Genomic DNA, 20,329 nt, shown 5'->3' on the forward strand with positions numbered 1-20,329 from the left:
GACCGATATTCATGAAATTTGGCAGGTGGACTCGACCGGACAGGGAGTAGGTTGTTATCTATATTTCATAGCCGTACGTTATAAGGGGGCTTTGCCCCCCCTAAAATTTTTTTTTATTTTTCGACAAACCGATTTTTCTTAATTGTATATGATTCACAAGCAAAAGATACATATAATCCTAAATTTTCACTTTTCTATCTTTAACCGTTATTTTTTTAAAAAAATTTCGTGGTTTAACATCTATATATTGATGTGATCTTGATTATTGATATGAGATAATATTCTTATTTGTCATTTAATTTAATCAATGCATTAATAATAATTTAATTAATTAACCAGATCACATATCAATATGTTCTTAATCTCAGGGCGAATTATAAAATTAATTACTTACTTACGTGGCTTCTAAGTATTTCTCAATGGTTCCTAATCGGGATAGGAAAGAAAAGAGTAAAATAATACACACATATGGGTTACAATTATAATCAAAATATTGTTTATTTTATTTAAATGGCAATCACTGCTTAATATTTGCTATATCTTATTATTCTTAAACATAACATTTACACATGGGAATCTTATTTCCTTTTGTTTGGAATCATACAATTCCTACAAAAAAATATAGGTATCTTGTGTATAATAAAATTACAAGATTATTTTTATTTAATAAACAACTCACACAAAACATAAATCAAAACAATATACCACTAATTTAATAAACTAAAAGGGAGGTTCCCTAGGTTGGCTGTATACCATATAGTTAAAAAACTCTAACAAGAAGTAAAACCACTTCTATGTAAATTGGTATATTTATTAAAACTTAAAAATCCCAATGGATTGAATAAAAATGTCCAATTCAGAACGTTTTCAGACCTATCGGTCCATCATCAGTGAATCTACAATAAAATAAGTAATCCCACTATTAGAATTGAAAGATGGTTGAAATTTTTAAAAGCTAAAAATGTGGTTAGATTACTTACGTGCATACTTGCTAAATAGCCCCAGAACCAAACAATGGTTGAATTTAAAATTCAATTTACATTATTTAAAAATAATATTAAACAGGCTAAACGCCGATGTTACAGGATATTGCCTATGGGAACATGGTGAAACCCTACCAAAACCTCAATCAACCATCTTAGGCCAACTTTGACTATAAAGTGACACTAATGACTAAGGAACTGTTTGAAGTGACATTGACAGTAGAGAAAAAGGTAGTCGATTTTCAATGTTAATTAACCAAAAGGTCATGACCCACAACAAATGATAAAGATTTTAATATCTGAAAAATGTCTAACATTTTAAATCTATTGGTTATTGAAAAGAAATTGTGATATACAAAATTAATTTAGAATATAAGATTATTTATATTGACTGTATACCATAACATTAGATTGATCAAATTGATAGAAAGAAAGTAAGCTGCTGTCAATAAAGATAAAAAGATAAAAATAGATGAAGGTGAGAAAAGAGAAAAATCAATATTAGTTGGAAAGTTATTGTACAAAATGAATAAATTGGTAGGCAATTTAATCTAGTCTATATTGTATTGGTGGTTGTATATGTAAAAGGAAAATATTGTTATTTAAAAATGCAAGTTTTTGTAAATAATGGATTTGAGTTAGGATACAGTCAAATAATTAAAAGTGTGTAATATGTGAATGAAAAAGAATTGTAATTATTATGAGATGGTTTATTTTTTTTATTTTATTTCAAAAGTTTTGAGAGAATTCTTGTGACAAAGTGTTGGTATGGGAAATTAGAGATAAAGTAATGTATGATTATAGCTGTTAAGTCCAGTTGATACAAAAATGAAATTAAAATGAAAATAATATTGAAAGTGTACTGAATAAAATAAAACCAAAGTAAGAAAAAGAATATAGATATAATTTAATTGTAATGATAATGGATCTGAATGTGAGAACTGAAATCAAGTGAATGGATGTTAGTTGGAGAGGTAAAAGTTTTCTTGGAAAAGGTCAAAGACAAAAAGCAGAGGGCTGTGGTGTAAGGTATAAAGACAAGAATTTTAAGGGAAAGAGAGGGATAAAGAAAAGATGAGGTGTGGAATTAAACTGAACGAAGTAATGAAATGAAAAAGAAGTAAAAAGATAGTAGGGTGAATTAATGAGGTGATGGTTAATAGGGTTCAATAGTTAATAATGTTATTCGGGTAAAGGAGTTTGGAAGCAGTGAAGGAAAGAGGAAATTTTGAAAAAGAAGAGAGAGTAAGTTGAAAGAGAAAGAATAGGATAAAAGAGGAAGTTGAAAAAATAGGAATTATGAGAATAATTGGCGGTGAATGGGGACAAAGTTGCGGTTAAGGGATGTTTGTCTATTGACACAGTTGGGACTCTTCTTCATGTCCTTGCCAATCTCCAAATCTTCGTATAAGTCTAAACGGAGTGTATTGTTTTGTTGAATATTGTGTATCAACTGGACACCTTCAGGAATCTTAAGTTCATGTTTATTGACTTTTAAATGGTGTGAAAAGGCAGAAGTGGTATCTCTCTTGCTGTGTTCAGCAGATCGGGTAGAAAGGGATCTGTAAGTTCTGCCGATGTAGGTGGCATCACAATCTGAACAAGAGAGTCTGTATACCCCACTCCGGTTCATATAATGGATAGGATCTTTGGTATTAGTTAAACTTTTGCTGAGAGTGTTATTAACTTTGAAAGATATTTTTATGTTGTCACAAGAATTTGAAATGATATGTTTGACTCTTTCAGATAATTTGGAGTTATTGAATGGTAAGGAGGCATAGATGGGAGTAGTTGTGGATGATGTAGAGAAAGCGGATTGTTGTAGTAATTTGAGTTCTCTTTTTTGTTGAAGTTTAGTGATAATGTCTGGGTCATAACCATTGTTGACTGCAATCTGTTTGATAATATTCAACTCTTTGTTGAATTCAGTTACGGATAAAGGAATAGAGTTTAATCTATGTATAAAACTGCGAAAAGCAGAGAGTTTATATGATAAAGGGTGATTAGAAGTAGAATGGATAACATGATCTGTCTGTGTTGGTTTACGGTAGATACCAAAGTTGAAGTGGTCATGTAGTCTGGTAATAGATAAATCCAGAAAGTTAATGGAGTTAGAAGATTCTAGTTCCATGGTAAAGGTGATATTAGGATGGATTTGATTTATTTTGTGAAGTAAGTTGTGAGCTGAATCAGAGTTACCAGAAATGAGGACTAAAATGTCATCAACATAACGGAACCAGTGTAAGATCTCTGGATTTTTTATGATATAGTTGGATTCTAAGTGATCCATAAAAACATCAGCTAAGAAAGGGGATAAGCAACTACCCATTGCTAAACCGTCAGGTTGTTGATAAAAGTTGTTATTAAAAACAAAGTAATCTTGAGATAGACAAATTTTGAGAATGTTTATAATAGACGAAGTGGTGGTGGAAGTGACAGAATTATTTAAGAGGAGTGAATTAACCAGACTAATCGATTCATTTTTTGGTACTGAAGTAAATAAATTGCTAACATCAAAAGAAAGCATAACAATATTTGGATTAAGATTGACAAGTTGAAGTTTTTCAACTAATTGGCGAGAATTCAAAACAGTAAACTGTGGGGTAAAGTTAATAAAGTTTTTAATGGTGTTAAGAATGAATTTAGATAAAATAGAAACTGGAGTGTTAATGAAGCTGACAACGGGACGAATAGGAATGTCAACTTTGTGTATCTTTGGTAAACCGTATAACCTGGGGGTGAGTGGATTTGATGGAATTTTAGTATATGGTGCTTCAAATTCAGAAAAGAATTCAGTAAATTGCTTTAAGTTGGTTTTCATCTTCGAAACAAAAGATTTAGAGGGATCAACAGGAAGCAAAGTAAAGTTATTGTTGTCTAGGAAAGAGGTGACTTTGTCAATGTATAATTGTTGGTCTAAAATAACAAGGCAGTTACCCTTATCTGCTTTGCTGAAGATGAGGTGGTGGTTTTGGATCTTATTTTTGATAGATTTGAGTGTGGAGAGAAGGGATTTAGACTTATTATATGAGAAATTGGGAAAAGAGAGAGATGAAGAAGTTTGTGTAGAAGTAGAAGGGGAACTGATGTTGGTAAGAGAGGAGTTATTGTTGGAAAGAAGTTTAGTTTTGAATTTGTTGATAGTTTGGATGCAAGAGTTTCTGATTGAAGTTTTTTGTGTGAGTGAAATGGAAAGATTCTGAATAACCATGTCGGTCTCTATGGAAAGACTCTCAAGATCTTTGATAGATAAATTGCTAGGAATGGAGTATTTGAGGCCGAGGTTTAAGAGTTTTAATTCGTCATCAGAAAATTGGACATTTGAGAGATTTTTGATTCTTGGGTGGAATCGAAAATTGGAATAATTTTTATTACGAGAAGCTTTTTGTTGATCAAGTCTAATCTTATTGTTGATTAAGTGTTTTAATTTATTATTGACTCTATTAAATTTAACTGAATGTGAATGATCTACCTTATCCTGAACGTCTGACATAAAAGAATTAAGATTAATAAATTGTAAAGTTTCAAGTAGAGAATCATATGTTACCTTTAGCTTACATTCTATGTAGTTGAGTTTACTGTAATGTTTACAAATCTCTTTCTTCATGAGTTTAATCTGCATGGAGGTCCTGATGTTAGGATGTACATTATTGGATGTTCTAACTCTACAAAATGTTGGGAAGACTTTATGATGTAAACATCTTGAAATGAACCATATGTCCAGCTTTATGTTGCTCCGTTGTGTGGCTAATCGCAAGTATTGTAGCGCCAAGTTGACCATACTGTCATATATAAACTAAAAGGGAGGTTCCCTAGGTTGGCTGTATACCATATAGTTAAAAAACTCTAACAAGAAGTAAAACCACTTCTATGTAAATTGGTATATTTATTAAAACTTAAAAATCCCAATGGATTGAATAAAAATGTCCCATTCAGAACGTTTTCAGACCTATCGGTCCATCATCAGTGAATCTACAATAAAATAAGTAATCCCACTATTAGAATTGAAAGATGGTTGAAATTTTTAAAAGCTAAAAATGTGGTTAGATTACTTACGTGCATACTTGCTAAATAGCCCCAGAACCAAACAATGGTTGAATTTAAAATTCAATTTACATTATTTAAAAATAATATTAAACAGGCTAAACGCCGATGTTACAGGATATTGCCTATGGGAACATGGTGAAACCCTACCAAAACCTCAATCAACCATCTTAGGCCAACTTTGACTATAAAGTGACACTAATGACTAAGGAACTGTTTGAAGTGACATTGACAGTAGAGAAAAAGGTAGTCGATTTTCAATGTTAATTAACCAAAAGGTCATGACCCACAACAAATGATAAAGATTTTAATATCTGAAAAATGTCTAACATTTTAAATCTATTGGTTATTGAAAAGAAATTGTGATATACAAAATTAATTTAGAATATAAGATTATTTATATTGACTGTATACCATAACATTAGATTGATCAAATTGATAGAAAGAAAGTAAGCTGCTGTCAATAAAGATAAAAAGATAAAAATAGATGAAGGTGAGAAAAGAGAAAAATCAATATTAGTTGGAAAGTTATTGTACAAAATGAATAAATTGGTAGGCAATTTAATCTAGTCTATATTGTATTGGTGGTTGTATATGTAAAAGGAAAATATTGTTATTTAAAAATGCAAGTTTTTGTAAATAATGGATTTGAGTTAGGATACAGTCAAATAATTAAAAGTGTGTAATATGTGAATGAAAAAGAATTGTAATTATTATGAGATGGTTTATTTTTTTTATTTTATTTCAAAAGTTTTGAGAGAATTCTTGTGACAAAGTGTTGGTATGGGAAATTAGAGATAAAGTAATGTATGATTATAGCTGTTAAGTCCAGTTGATACAAAAATGAAATTAAAATGAAAATAATATTGAAAGTGTACTGAATAAAATAAAACCAAAGTAAGAAAAAGAATATAGATATAATTTAATTGTAATGATAATGGATCTGAATGTGAGAACTGAAATCAAGTGAATGGATGTTAGTTGGAGAGGTAAAAGTTTTCTTGGAAAAGGTCAAAGACAAAAAGCAGAGGGCTGTGGTGTAAGGTATAAAGACAAGAATTTTAAGGGAAAGAGAGGGATAAAGAAAAGATGAGGTGTGGAATTAAACTGAACGAAGTAATGAAATGAAAAAGAAGTAAAAAGATAGTAGGGTGAATTAATGAGGTGATGGTTAATAGGGTTCAATAGTTAATAATGTTATTCGGGTAAAGGAGTTTGGAAGCAGTGAAGGAAAGAGGAAATTTTGAAAAAGAAGAGAGAGTAAGTTGAAAGAGAAAGAATAGGATAAAAGAGGAAGTTGAAAAAATAGGAATTATGAGAATAATTGGCGGTGAATGGGGACAAAGTTGCGGTTAAGGGATGTTTGTCTATTGACACAGTTGGGACTCTTCTTCATGTCCTTGCCAATCTCCAAATCTTCGTATAAGTCTAAACGGAGTGTATTGTTTTGTTGAATATTGTGTATCAACTGGACACCTTCAGGAATCTTAAGTTCATGTTTATTGACTTTTAAATGGTGTGAAAAGGCAGAAGTGGTATCTCTCTTGCTGTGTTCAGCAGATCGGGTAGAAAGGGATCTGTAAGTTCTGCCGATGTAGGTGGCATCACAATCTGAACAAGAGAGTCTGTATACCCCACTCCGGTTCATATAATGGATAGGATCTTTGGTATTAGTTAAACTTTTGCTGAGAGTGTTATTAACTTTGAAAGATATTTTTATGTTGTCACAAGAATTTGAAATGATATGTTTGACTCTTTCAGATAATTTGGAGTTATTGAATGGTAAGGAGGCATAGATGGGAGTAGTTGTGGATGATGTAGAGAAAGCGGATTGTTGTAGTAATTTGAGTTCTCTTTTTTGTTGAAGTTTAGTGATAATGTCTGGGTCATAACCATTGTTGACTGCAATCTGTTTGATAATATTCAACTCTTTGTTGAATTCAGTTACGGATAAAGGAATAGAGTTTAATCTATGTATAAAACTGCGAAAAGCAGAGAGTTTATATGATAAAGGGTGATTAGAAGTAGAATGGATAACATGATCTGTCTGTGTTGGTTTACGGTAGATACCAAAGTTGAAGTGGTCATGTAGTCTGGTAATAGATAAATCCAGAAAGTTAATGGAGTTAGAAGATTCTAGTTCCATGGTAAAGGTGATATTAGGATGGATTTGATTTATTTTGTGAAGTAAGTTGTGAGCTGAATCAGAGTTACCAGAAATGAGGACTAAAATGTCATCAACATAACGGAACCAGTGTAAGATCTCTGGATTTTTTATGATATAGTTGGATTCTAAGTGATCCATAAAAACATCAGCTAAGAAAGGGGATAAGCAACTACCCATTGCTAAACCGTCAGGTTGTTGATAAAAGTTGTTATTAAAAACAAAGTAATCTTGAGATAGACAAATTTTGAGAATGTTTATAATAGACGAAGTGGTGGTGGAAGTGACAGAATTATTTAAGAGGAGTGAATTAACCAGACTAATCGATTCATTTTTTGGTACTGAAGTAAATAAATTGCTAACATCAAAAGAAAGCATAACAATATTTGGATTAAGATTGACAAGTTGAAGTTTTTCAACTAATTGGCGAGAATTCAAAACAGTAAACTGTGGGGTAAAGTTAATAAAGTTTTTAATGGTGTTAAGAATGAATTTAGATAAAATAGAAACTGGAGTGTTAATGAAGCTGACAACGGGACGAATAGGAATGTCAACTTTGTGTATCTTTGGTAAACCGTATAACCTGGGGGTGAGTGGATTTGATGGAATTTTAGTATATGGTGCTTCAAATTCAGAAAAGAATTCAGTAAATTGCTTTAAGTTGGTTTTCATCTTCGAAACAAAAGATTTAGAGGGATCAACAGGAAGCAAAGTAAAGTTATTGTTGTCTAGGAAAGAGGTGACTTTGTCAATGTATAATTGTTGGTCTAAAATAACAAGGCAGTTACCCTTATCTGCTTTGCTGAAGATGAGGTGGTGGTTTTGGATCTTATTTTTGATAGATTTGAGTGTGGAGAGAAGGGATTTAGACTTATTATATGAGAAATTGGGAAAAGAGAGAGATGAAGAAGTTTGTGTAGAAGTAGAAGGGGAACTGATGTTGGTAAGAGAGGAGTTATTGTTGGAAAGAAGTTTAGTTTTGAATTTGTTGATAGTTTGGATGCAAGAGTTTCTGATTGAAGTTTTTTGTGTGAGTGAAATGGAAAGATTCTGAATAACCATGTCGGTCTCTATGGAAAGACTCTCAAGATCTTTGATAGATAAATTGCTAGGAATGGAGTGTTTGAGGCCGAGGTTTAAGAGTTTTAATTCGTCATCAGAAAATTGGACATTTGAGAGATTTTTGATTCTTGGGTGGAATCGAAAATTGGAATAATTTTTATTACGAGAAGCTTTTTGTTGATCAAGTCTAATCTTATTGTTGATTAAGTGTTTTAATTTATTATTGACTCTATTAAATTTAACTGAATGTGAATGATCTACCTTATCCTGAACGTCTGACATAAAAGAATTAAGATTAATAAATTGTAAAGTTTCAAGTAGAGAATCATATGTTACCTTTAGCTTACATTCTATGTAGTTGAGTTTACTGTAATGTTTACAAATCTCTTTCTTCATGAGTTTAATCTGCATGGAGGTCCTGATGTTAGGATGTACATTATTGGATGTTCTAACTCTACAAAATGTTGGGAAGACTTTATGATGTAAACATCTTGAAATGAACCATATGTCCAGCTTTATGTTGCTCCGTTGTGTGGCTAATCGCAAGTATTGTAGCGCCAAGTTGACCATACTGTCATATATAAACTAAAAGGGAGGTTCCCTAGGTTGGCTGTATACCATATAGTTAAAAAACTCTAACAAGAAGTAAAACCACTTCTATGTAAATTGGTATATTTATTAAAACTTAAAAATCCCAATGGATTGAATAAAAATGTCCAATTCAGAACGTTTTCAGACCTATCGGTCCATCATCAGTGAATCTACAATAAAATAAGTAATCCCACTATTAGAATTGAAAGATGGTTGAAATTTTTAAAAGCTAAAAATGTGGTTAGATTACTTACGTGCATACTTGCTAAATAGCCCCAGAACCAAACAATGGTTGAATTTAAAATTCAATTTACATTATTTAAAAATAATATTAAACAGGCTAAACGCCGATGTTACAGGATATTGCCTATGGGAACATGGTGAAACCCTACCAAAACCTCAATCAACCATCTTAGGCCAACTTTGACTATAAAGTGACACTAATGACTAAGGAACTGTTTGAAGTGACATTGACAGTAGAGAAAAAGGTAGTCGATTTTCAATGTTAATTAACCAAAAGGTCATGACCCACAACAAATGATAAAGATTTTAATATCTGAAAAATGTCTAACATTTTAAATCTATTGGTTATTGAAAAGAAATTGTGATATACAAAATTAATTTAGAATATAAGATTATTTATATTGACTGTATACCATAACATTAGATTGATCAAATTGATAGAAAGAAAGTAAGCTGCTGTCAATAAAGATAAAAAGATAAAAATAGATGAAGGTGAGAAAAGAGAAAAATCAATATTAGTTGGAAAGTTATTGTACAAAATGAATAAATTGGTAGGCAATTTAATCTAGTCTATATTGTATTGGTGGTTGTATATGTAAAAGGAAAATATTGTTATTTAAAAATGCAAGTTTTTGTAAATAATGGATTTGAGTTAGGATACAGTCAAATAATTAAAAGTGTGTAATATGTGAATGAAAAAGAATTGTAATTATTATGAGATGGTTTATTTTTTTTATTTTATTTCAAAAGTTTTGAGAGAATTCTTGTGACAAAGTGTTGGTATGGGAAATTAGAGATAAAGTAATGTATGATTATAGCTGTTAAGTCCAGTTGATACAAAAATGAAATTAAAATGAAAATAATATTGAAAGTGTACTGAATAAAATAAAACCAAAGTAAGAAAAAGAATATAGATATAATTTAATTGTAATGATAATGGATCTGAATGTGAGAACTGAAATCAAGTGAATGGATGTTAGTTGGAGAGGTAAAAGTTTTCTTGGAAAAGGTCAAAGACAAAAAGCAGAGGGCTGTGGTGTAAGGTATAAAGACAAGAATTTTAAGGGAAAGAGAGGGATAAAGAAAAGATGAGGTGTGGAATTAAACTGAACGAAGTAATGAAATGAAAAAGAAGTAAAAAGATAGTAGGGTGAATTAATGAGGTGATGGTTAATAGGGTTCAATAGTTAATAATGTTATTCGGGTAAAGGAGTTTGGAAGCAGTGAAGGAAAGAGGAAATTTTGAAAAAGAAGAGAGAGTAAGTTGAAAGAGAAAGAATAGGATAAAAGAGGAAGTTGAAAAAATAGGAATTATGAGAATAATTGGCGGTGAATGGGGACAAAGTTGCGGTTAAGGGATGTTTGTCTATTGACACAGTTGGGACTCTTCTTCATGTCCTTGCCAATCTCCAAATCTTCGTATAAGTCTAAACGGAGTGTATTGTTTTGTTGAATATTGTGTATCAACTGGACACCTTCAGGAATCTTAAGTTCATGTTTATTGACTTTTAAATGGTGTGAAAAGGCAGAAGTGGTATCTCTCTTGCTGTGTTCAGCAGATCGGGTAGAAAGGGATCTGTAAGTTCTGCCGATGTAGGTGGCATCACAATCTGAACAAGAGAGTCTGTATACCCCACTCCGGTTCATATAATGGATAGGATCTTTGGTATTAGTTAAACTTTTGCTGAGAGTGTTATTAACTTTGAAAGATATTTTTATGTTGTCACAAGAATTTGAAATGATATGTTTGACTCTTTCAGATAATTTGGAGTTATTGAATGGTAAGGAGGCATAGATGGGAGTAGTTGTGGATGATGTAGAGAAAGCGGATTGTTGTAGTAATTTGAGTTCTCTTTTTTGTTGAAGTTTAGTGATAATGTCTGGGTCATAACCATTGTTGACTGCAATCTGTTTGATAATATTCAACTCTTTGTTGAATTCAGTTACGGATAAAGGAATAGAGTTTAATCTATGTATAAAACTGCGAAAAGCAGAGAGTTTATATGATAAAGGGTGATTAGAAGTAGAATGGATAACATGATCTGTCTGTGTTGGTTTACGGTAGATACCAAAGTTGAAGTGGTCATGTAGTCTGGTAATAGATAAATCCAGAAAGTTAATGGAGTTAGAAGATTCTAGTTCCATGGTAAAGGTGATATTAGGATGGATTTGATTTATTTTGTGAAGTAAGTTGTGAGCTGAATCAGAGTTACCAGAAATGAGGACTAAAATGTCATCAACATAACGGAACCAGTGTAAGATCTCTGGATTTTTTATGATATAGTTGGATTCTAAGTGATCCATAAAAACATCAGCTAAGAAAGGGGATAAGCAACTACCCATTGCTAAACCGTCAGGTTGTTGATAAAAGTTGTTATTAAAAACAAAGTAATCTTGAGATAGACAAATTTTGAGAATGTTTATAATAGACGAAGTGGTGGTGGAAGTGACAGAATTATTTAAGAGGAGTGAATTAACCAGACTAATCGATTCATTTTTTGGTACTGAAGTAAATAAATTGCTAACATCAAAAGAAAGCATAACAATATTTGGATTAAGATTGACAAGTTGAAGTTTTTCAACTAATTGGCGAGAATTCAAAACAGTAAACTGTGGGGTAAAGTTAATAAAGTTTTTAATGGTGTTAAGAATGAATTTAGATAAAATAGAAACTGGAGTGTTAATGAAGCTGACAACGGGACGAATAGGAATGTCAACTTTGTGTATCTTTGGTAAACCGTATAACCTGGGGGTGAGTGGATTTGATGGAATTTTAGTATATGGTGCTTCAAATTCAGAAAAGAATTCAGTAAATTGCTTTAAGTTGGTTTTCATCTTCGAAACAAAAGATTTAGAGGGATCAACAGGAAGCAAAGTAAAGTTATTGTTGTCTAGGAAAGAGGTGACTTTGTCAATGTATAATTGTTGGTCTAAAATAACAAGGCAGTTACCCTTATCTGCTTTGCTGAAGATGAGGTGGTGGTTTTGGATCTTATTTTTGATAGATTTGAGTGTGGAGAGAAGGGATTTAGACTTATTATATGAGAAATTGGGAAAAGAGAGAGATGAAGAAGTTTGTGTAGAAGTAGAAGGGGAACTGATGTTGGTAAGAGAGGAGTTATTGTTGGAAAGAAGTTTAGTTTTGAATTTGTTGATAGTTTGGATGCAAGAGTTTCTGATTGAAGTTTTTTGTGTGAGTGAAATGGAAAGATTCTGAATAACCATGTCGGTCTCTATGGAAAGACTCTCAAGATCTTTGATAGATAAATTGCTAGGAATGGAGTGTTTGAGGCCGAGGTTTAAGAGTTTTAATTCGTCATCAGAAAATTGGACATTTGAGAGATTTTTGATTCTTGGGTGGAATCGAAAATTGGAATAATTTTTATTACGAGAAGCTTTTTGTTGATCAAGTCTAATCTTATTGTTGATTAAGTGTTTTAATTTATTATTGACTCTATTAAATTTAACTGAATGTGAATGATCTACCTTATCCTGAACGTCTGACATAAAAGAATTAAGATTAATAAATTGTAAAGTTTCAAGTAGAGAATCATATGTTACCTTTAGCTTACATTCTATGTAGTTGAGTTTACTGTAATGTTTACAAATCTCTTTCTTCATGAGTTTAATCTGCATGGAGGTCCTGATGTTAGGATGTACATTATTGGATGTTCTAACTCTACAAAATGTTGGGAAGACTTTATGATGTAAACATCTTGAAATGAACCATATGTCCAGCTTTATGTTGCTCCGTTGTGTGGCTAATCGCAAGTATTGTAGCGCCAAGTTGACCATACTGTCATATATAAACTAAAAGGGAGGTTCCCTAGGTTGGCTGTATACCATATAGTTAAAAAACTCTAACAAGAAGTAAAACCACTTCTATGTAAATTGGTATATTTATTAAAACTTAAAAATCCCAATGGATTGAATAAAAATGTCCAATTCAGAACGTTTTCAGACCTATCGGTCCATCATCAGTGAATCTACAATAAAATAAGTAATCCCACTATTAGAATTGAAAGATGGTTGAAATTTTTAAAAGCTAAAAATGTGGTTAGATTACTTACGTGCATACTTGCTAAATAGCCCCAGAACCAAACAATGGTTGAATTTAAAATTCAATTTACATTATTTAAAAATAATATTAAACAGGCTAAACGCCGATGTTACAGGATATTGCCTATGGGAACATGGTGAAACCCTACCAAAACCTCAATCAACCATCTTAGGCCAACTTTGACTATAAAGTGACACTAATGACTAAGGAACTGTTTGAAGTGACATTGACAGTAGAGAAAAAGGTAGTCGATTTTCAATGTTAATTAACCAAAAGGTCATGACCCACAACAAATGATAAAGATTTTAATATCTGAAAAATGTCTAACATTTTAAATCTATTGGTTATTGAAAAGAAATTGTGATATACAAAATTAATTTAGAATATAAGATTATTTATATTGACTGTATACCATAACATTAGATTGATCAAATTGATAGAAAGAAAGTAAGCTGCTGTCAATAAAGATAAAAAGATAAAAATAGATGAAGGTGAGAAAAGAGAAAAATCAATATTAGTTGGAAAGTTATTGTACAAAATGAATAAATTGGTAGGCAATTTAATCTAGTCTATATTGTATTGGTGGTTGTATATGTAAAAGGAAAATATTGTTATTTAAAAATGCAAGTTTTTGTAAATAATGGATTTGAGTTAGGATACAGTCAAATAATTAAAAGTGTGTAATATGTGAATGAAAAAGAATTGTAATTATTATGAGATGGTTTATTTTTTTTTATTTTATTTCAAAAGTTTTGAGAGAATTCTTGTGACAAAGTGTTGGTATGGGAAATTAGAGATAAAGTAATGTATGATTATAGCTGTTAAGTCCAGTTGATACAAAAATGAAATTAAAATGAAAATAATATTGAAAGTGTACTGAATAAAATAAAACCAAAGTAAGAAAAAGAATATAGATATAATTTAATTGTAATGATAATGGATCTGAATGTGAGAACTGAAATCAAGTGAATGGATGTTAGTTGGAGAGGTAAAAGTTTTCTTGGAAAAGGTCAAAGACAAAAAGCAGAGGGCTGTGGTGTAAGGTATAAAGACAAGAATTTTAAGGGAAAGAGAGGGATAAAGAAAAGATGAGGTGTGGAATTAAACTGAACGAAGTAATGAAATGAAAAAGAAGTAAAAAGATAGTAGGGTGAATTAATGAGGTGATGGTTAATAGGGTTCAATAGTTAATAATGTTATTCGGGTAAAGGAGTTTGGAAGCAGTGAAGGAAAGAGGAAATTTTGAAAAAGAAGAGAGAGTAAGTTGAAAGAGAAAGAATAGGATAAAAGAGGAAGTTGAAAAAATAGGAATTATGAGAATAATTGGCGGTGAATGGGGACAAAGTTGCGGTTAAGGGATGTTTGTCTATTGACACAGTTGGGACTCTTCTTCATGTCCTTGCCAATCTCCAAATCTTCGTATAAGTCTAAACGGAGTGTATTGTTTTGTTGAATATTGTGTATCAACTGGACACCTTCAGGAATCTTAAGTTCATGTTTATTGACTTTTAAATGGTGTGAAAAGGCAGAAGTGGTATCTCTCTTGCTGTGTTCAGCAGATCGGGTAGAAAGGGATCTGTAAGTTCTGCCGATGTAGGTGGCATCACAATCTGAACAAGAGAGTCTGTATACCCCACTCCGGTTCATATAATGGATAGGATCTTTGGTATTAGTTAAACTTTTGCTGAGAGTGTTATTAACTTTGAAAGATATTTTTATGTTGTCACAAGAATTTGAAATGATATGTTTGACTCTTTCAGATAATTTGGAGTTATTGAATGGTAAGGAGGCATAGATGGGAGTAGTTGTGGATGATGTAGAGAAAGCGGATTGTTGTAGTAATTTGAGTTCTCTTTTTTGTTGAAGTTTAGTGATAATGTCTGGGTCATAACCATTGTTGACTGCAATCTGTTTGATAATATTCAACTCTTTGTTGAATTCAGTTACGGATAAAGGAATAGAGTTTAATCTATGTATAAAACTGCGAAAAGCAGAGAGTTTATATGATAAAGGGTGATTAGAAGTAGAATGGATAACATGATCTGTCTGTGTTGGTTTACGGTAGATACCAAAGTTGAAGTGGTCATGTAGTCTGGTAATAGATAAATCCAGAAAGTTAATGGAGTTAGAAGATTCTAGTTCCATGGTAAAGGTGATATTAGGATGGATTTGATTTATTTTGTGAAGTAAGTTGTGAGCTGAATCAGAGTTACCAGAAATGAGGACTAAAATGTCATCAACATAACGGAACCAGTGTAAGATCTCTGGATTTTTTATGATATAGTTGGATTCTAAGTGATCCATAAAAACATCAGCTAAGAAAGGGGATAAGCAACTACCCATTGCTAAACCGTCAGGTTGTTGATAAAAGTTGTTATTAAAAACAAAGTAATCTTGAGATAGACAAATTTTGAGAATGTTTATAATAGACGAAGTGGTGGTGGAAGTGACAGAATTATTTAAGAGGAGTGAATTAACCAGACTAATCGATTCATTTTTTGGTACTGAAGTAAATAAATTGCTAACATCAAAAGAAAGCATAACAATATTTGGATTAAGATTGACAAGTTGAAGTTTTTCAACTAATTGGCGAGAATTCAAAACAGTAAACTGTGGGGTAAAGTTAATAAAGTTTTTAATGGTGTTAAGAATGAATTTAGATAAAATAGAAACTGGAGTGTTAATGAAGCTGACAACGGGACGAATAGGAATGTCAACTTTGTGTATCTTTGGTAAACCGTATAACCTGGGGGTGAGTGGATTTGATGGAATTTTAGTATATGGTGCTTCAAATTCAGAAAAGAATTCAGTAAATTGCTTTAAGTTGGTTTTCATCTTCGAAACAAAAGATTTAGAGGGATCAACAGGAAGCAAAGTAAAGTTATTGTTGTCTAGGAAAGAGGTGACTTTGTCAATGTATAATTGTTGGTCTAAAATAACAAGGCAGTTACCCTTATCTGCTTTGCTGAAGATGAGGTGGTGGTTTTGGATCTTATTTTTGATAGATTTGAGTGTGGAGAGAAGGGATTTAGACTTATTATATGAGAAATTGGGAAAAGAGAGAGATGAAGAAGTTTGTGTAGAAGTAGAAGGGGAACTGATGTTGGTAAGAGAGGAGTTATTGTTGGAAAGAAGTTTAGTTTTGAATTTGTTGATAGTTTGGATGCAAGAGTTTCTGATTGAAGTTTTTTGTGTGAGTGAAATGGAAAGATTCTGAATAACCATGTCGGTCTCTATGGAAAGACTCTCAAGATCTTTGATAGATAAATTGCTAGGAATGGAGTGTTTGAGGCCGAGGTTTAAGAGTTTTAATTCGTCATCAGAAAATTGGACATTTGAGAGATTTTTGATTCTTGGGTGGAATCGAAAATTGGAATAATTTTTATTACGAGAAGCTTTTTGTTGATCAAGTCTAATCTTATTGTTGATTAAGTGTTTTAATTTATTATTGACTCTATTAAATTTAACTGAATGTGAATGATCTACCTTATCCTGAACGTCTGACATAAAAGAATTAAGATTAATAAATTGTAAAGTTTCAAGTAGAGAATCATATGTTACCTTTAGCTTACATTCTATGTAGTTGAGTTTACTGTAATGTTTACAAATCTCTTTCTTCATGAGTTTAATCTGCATGGAGGTCCTGATGTTAGGATGTACATTATTGGATGTTCTAACTCTACAAAATGTTGGGAAGACTTTATGATGTAAACATCTTGAAATGAACCATATGTCCAGCTTTATGTTGCTCCGTTGTGTGGCTAATCGCAAGTATTGTAGCGCCAAGTTGACCATACTGTCATATATAAACTAAAAGGGAGGTTCCCTAGGTTGGCTGTATACCATATAGTTAAAAAACTCTAACAAGAAGTAAAACCACTTCTATGTAAATTGGTATATTTATTAAAACTTAAAAATCCCAATGGATTGAATAAAAATGTCCAATTCAGAACGTTTTCAGACCTATCGGTCCATCATCAGTGAATCTACAATAAAATAAGTAATCCCACTATTAGAATTGAAAGATGGTTGAAATTTTTAAAAGCTAAAAATGTGGTTAGATTACTTACGTGCATACTTGCTAAATAGCCCCAGAACCAAACAATGGTTGAATTTAAAATTCAATTTACATTATTTAAAAATAATATTAAACAGGCTAAACGCCGATGTTACAGGATATTGCCTATGGGAACATGGTGAAACCCTACCAAAACCTCAATCAACCATCTTAGGCCAACTTTGACTATAAAGTGACACTAATGACTAAGGAACTGTTTGAAGTGACATTGACAGTAGAGAAAAAGGTAGTCGATTTTCAATGTTAATTAACCAAAAGGTCATGACCCACAACAAATGATAAAGATTTTAATATCTGAAAAATGTCTAACATTTTAAATCTATTGGTTATTGAAAAGAAATTGTGATATACAAAATTAATTTAGAATATAAGATTATTTATATTGACTGTATACCATAACATTAGATTGATCAAATTGATAGAAAGAAAGTAAGCTGCTGTCAATAAAGATAAAAAGATAAAAATAGATGAAGGTGAGAAAAGAGAAAAATCAATATTAGTTGGAAAGTTATTGTACAAAATGAATAAATTGGTAGGCAATTTAATCTAGTCTATATTGTATTGGTGGTTGTATATGTAAAAGGAAAATATTGTTATTTAAAAATGCAAGTTTTTGTAAATAATGGATTTGAGTTAGGATACAGTCAAATAATTAAAAGTGTGTAATATGTGAATGAAAAAGAATTGTAATTATTATGAGATGGTTTATTTTTTTTTATTTTATTTCAAAAGTTTTGAGAGAATTCTTGTGACAAAGTGTTGGTATGGGAAATTAGAGATAAAGTAATGTATGATTATAGCTGTTAAGTCCAGTTGATACAAAAATGAAATTAAAATGAAAATAATATTGAAAGTGTACTGAATAAAATAAAACCAAAGTAAGAAAAAGAATATAGATATAATTTAATTGTAATGATAATGGATCTGAATGTGAGAACTGAAATCAAGTGAATGGATGTTAGTTGGAGAGGTAAAAGTTTTCTTGGAAAAGGTCAAAGACAAAAAGCAGAGGGCTGTGGTGTAAGGTATAAAGACAAGAATTTTAAGGGAAAGAGAGGGATAAAGAAAAGATGAGGTGTGGAATTAAACTGAACGAAGTAATGAAATGAAAAAGAAGTAAAAAGATAGTAGGGTGAATTAATGAGGTGATGGTTAATAGGGTTCAATAGTTAATAATGTTATTCGGGGTAAAGGAGTTTGGAAGCAGTGAAGGAAAGAGGAAATTTTGAAAAAGAAGAGAGAGTAAGTTGAAAGAGAAAGAATAGGATAAAAGAGGAAGTTGAAAAAATAGGAATTATGAGAATAATTGGCGGTGAATGGGGACAAAGTTGCGGTTAAGGGATGTTTGTCTATTGACACAGTTGGGACTCTTCTTCATGTCCTTGCCAATCTCCAAATCTTCGTATAAGTCTAAACGGAGTGTATTGTTTTGTTGAATATTGTGTATCAACTGGACACCTTCAGGAATCTTAAGTTCATGTTTATTGACTTTTAAATGGTGTGAAAAGGCAGAAGTGGTATCTCTCTTGCTGTGTTCAGCAGATCGGGTAGAAAGGGATCTGTAAGTTCTGCCGATGTAGGTGGCATCACAATCTGAACAAGAGAGTCTGTATACCCCACTCCGGTTCATATAATGGATAGGATCTTTGGTATTAGTTAAACTTTTGCTGAGAGTGTTATTAACTTTGAAAGATATTTTTTATGTTGTCACAAGAATTTGAAATGATATGTTTGACTCTTTCAGATAATTTGGAGTTATTGAATGGTAAGGAGGCATAGATGGGAGTAGTTGTGGATGATGTAGAGAAAGCGGATTGTTGTAGTAATTTGAGTTCTCTTTTTTGTTGAAGTTTAGTGATAATGTCTGGGTCATAACCATTGTTGACTGCAATCTGTTTGATAATATTCAACTCTTTGTTGAATTCAGTTACGGATAAAGGAATAGAGTTTAATCTATGTATAAAACTGCGAAAAGCAGAGAGTTTATATGATAAAGGGTGATTAGAAGTAGAATGGATAACATGATCTGTCTGTGTTGGTTTACGGTAGATACCAAAGTTGAAGTGGTCATGTAGTCTGGTAATAGATAAATCCAGAAAGTTAATGGAGTTAGAAGATTCTAGTTCCATGGTAAAGGTGATATTAGGATGGATTTGATTTATTTTGTGAAGTAAGTTGTGAGCTGAATCAGAGTTACCAGAAATGAGGACTAAAATGTCATCAACATAACGGAACCAGTGTAAGATCTCTGGATTTTTTATGATATAGTTGGATTCTAAGTGATCCATAAAAACATCAGCTAAGAAAGGGGATAAGCAACTACCCATTGCTAAACCGTCAGGTTGTTGATAAAAGTTGTTATTAAAAACAAAGTAATCTTGAGATAGACAAATTTTGAGAATGTTTATAATAGACGAAGTGGTGGTGGAAGTGACAGAATTATTTAAGAGGAGTGAATTAACCAGACTAATCGATTCATTTTTTGGTACTGAAGTAAATAAATTGCTAACATCAAAAGAAAGCATAACAATATTTGGATTAAGATTGACAAGTTGAAGTTTTTCAACTAATTGGCGAGAATTCAAAACAGTAAACTGTGGGGTAAAGTTAATAAAGTTTTTTAATGGTGTTAAGAATGAATTTAGATAAAATAGAAACTGGAGTGTTAATGAAGCTGACAACGGGGACGAATAGGAATGTCAACTTTGTGTATCTTTGGTAAACCGTATAACCTGGGGGTGAGTGGATTTGATGGAATTTTAGTATATGGTGCTTCAAATTCAGAAAAGAATTCAGTAAATTGCTTTAAGTTGGTTTTCATCTTCGAAACAAAAGATTTAGAGGGATCAACAGGAAGCAAAGTAAAGTTATTGTTGTCTAGGAAAGAGGGTGACTTTGTCAATGTATAATTGTTGGTCTAAAATAACAAGGCAGTTACCCTTATCTGCTTTGCTGAAGATGAGGTGGTGGTTTTGGATCTTATTTTTGATAGATTTGAGTGTGGAGAGAAGGGATTTAGACTTATTATATGAGAAATTGGGAAAAGAGAGAGATGAAGAAGTTTGTGTAGAAGTAGAAGGGGAACTGATGTTGGTAAGAGAGGA

At 31.7% G+C, this 20,329-nt stretch overlaps 1 protein-coding gene across 3 annotated transcripts; it reads right to left on the minus strand.

The window, feature by feature from the left end:
* Positions 1-469: 469 nt before the first annotated feature.
* On the minus strand, positions 470-18,857 carry LOC126881385 (uncharacterized). Of its 3 annotated transcripts, none has more exons than XM_050645631.1 (2): positions 12,947-18,857; positions 470-770 (listed from the first exon to the last, which is right to left on the minus strand). In XM_050645631.1, exon 1 carries the CDS (start codon positions 16,940-16,942, stop codon positions 14,459-14,461), a length of 2,484 nt encoding a protein of 827 aa, XP_050501588.1. In that variant the 5' UTR covers positions 16,943-18,857; the 3' UTR covers positions 470-770; positions 12,947-14,458. The 3 variants fall into 3 exon arrangements, with proteins under 3 accessions (XP_050501588.1, XP_050501586.1, XP_050501587.1); XM_050645629.1 differs by having other exon boundaries at positions 8,888-14,167; XM_050645630.1 differs by lacking the exon at positions 12,947-18,857 and adding an exon at positions 4,829-10,144.
* Positions 18,858-20,329: the final 1,472 nt, after the last annotated feature.

The sequence above is a fragment of the Diabrotica virgifera genome, chromosome 3 (genome assembly GCF_917563875.1).
Source record: "Diabrotica virgifera virgifera chromosome 3, PGI_DIABVI_V3a".
NCBI lineage: Eukaryota > Metazoa > Arthropoda > Insecta > Coleoptera > Chrysomelidae > Diabrotica > Diabrotica virgifera.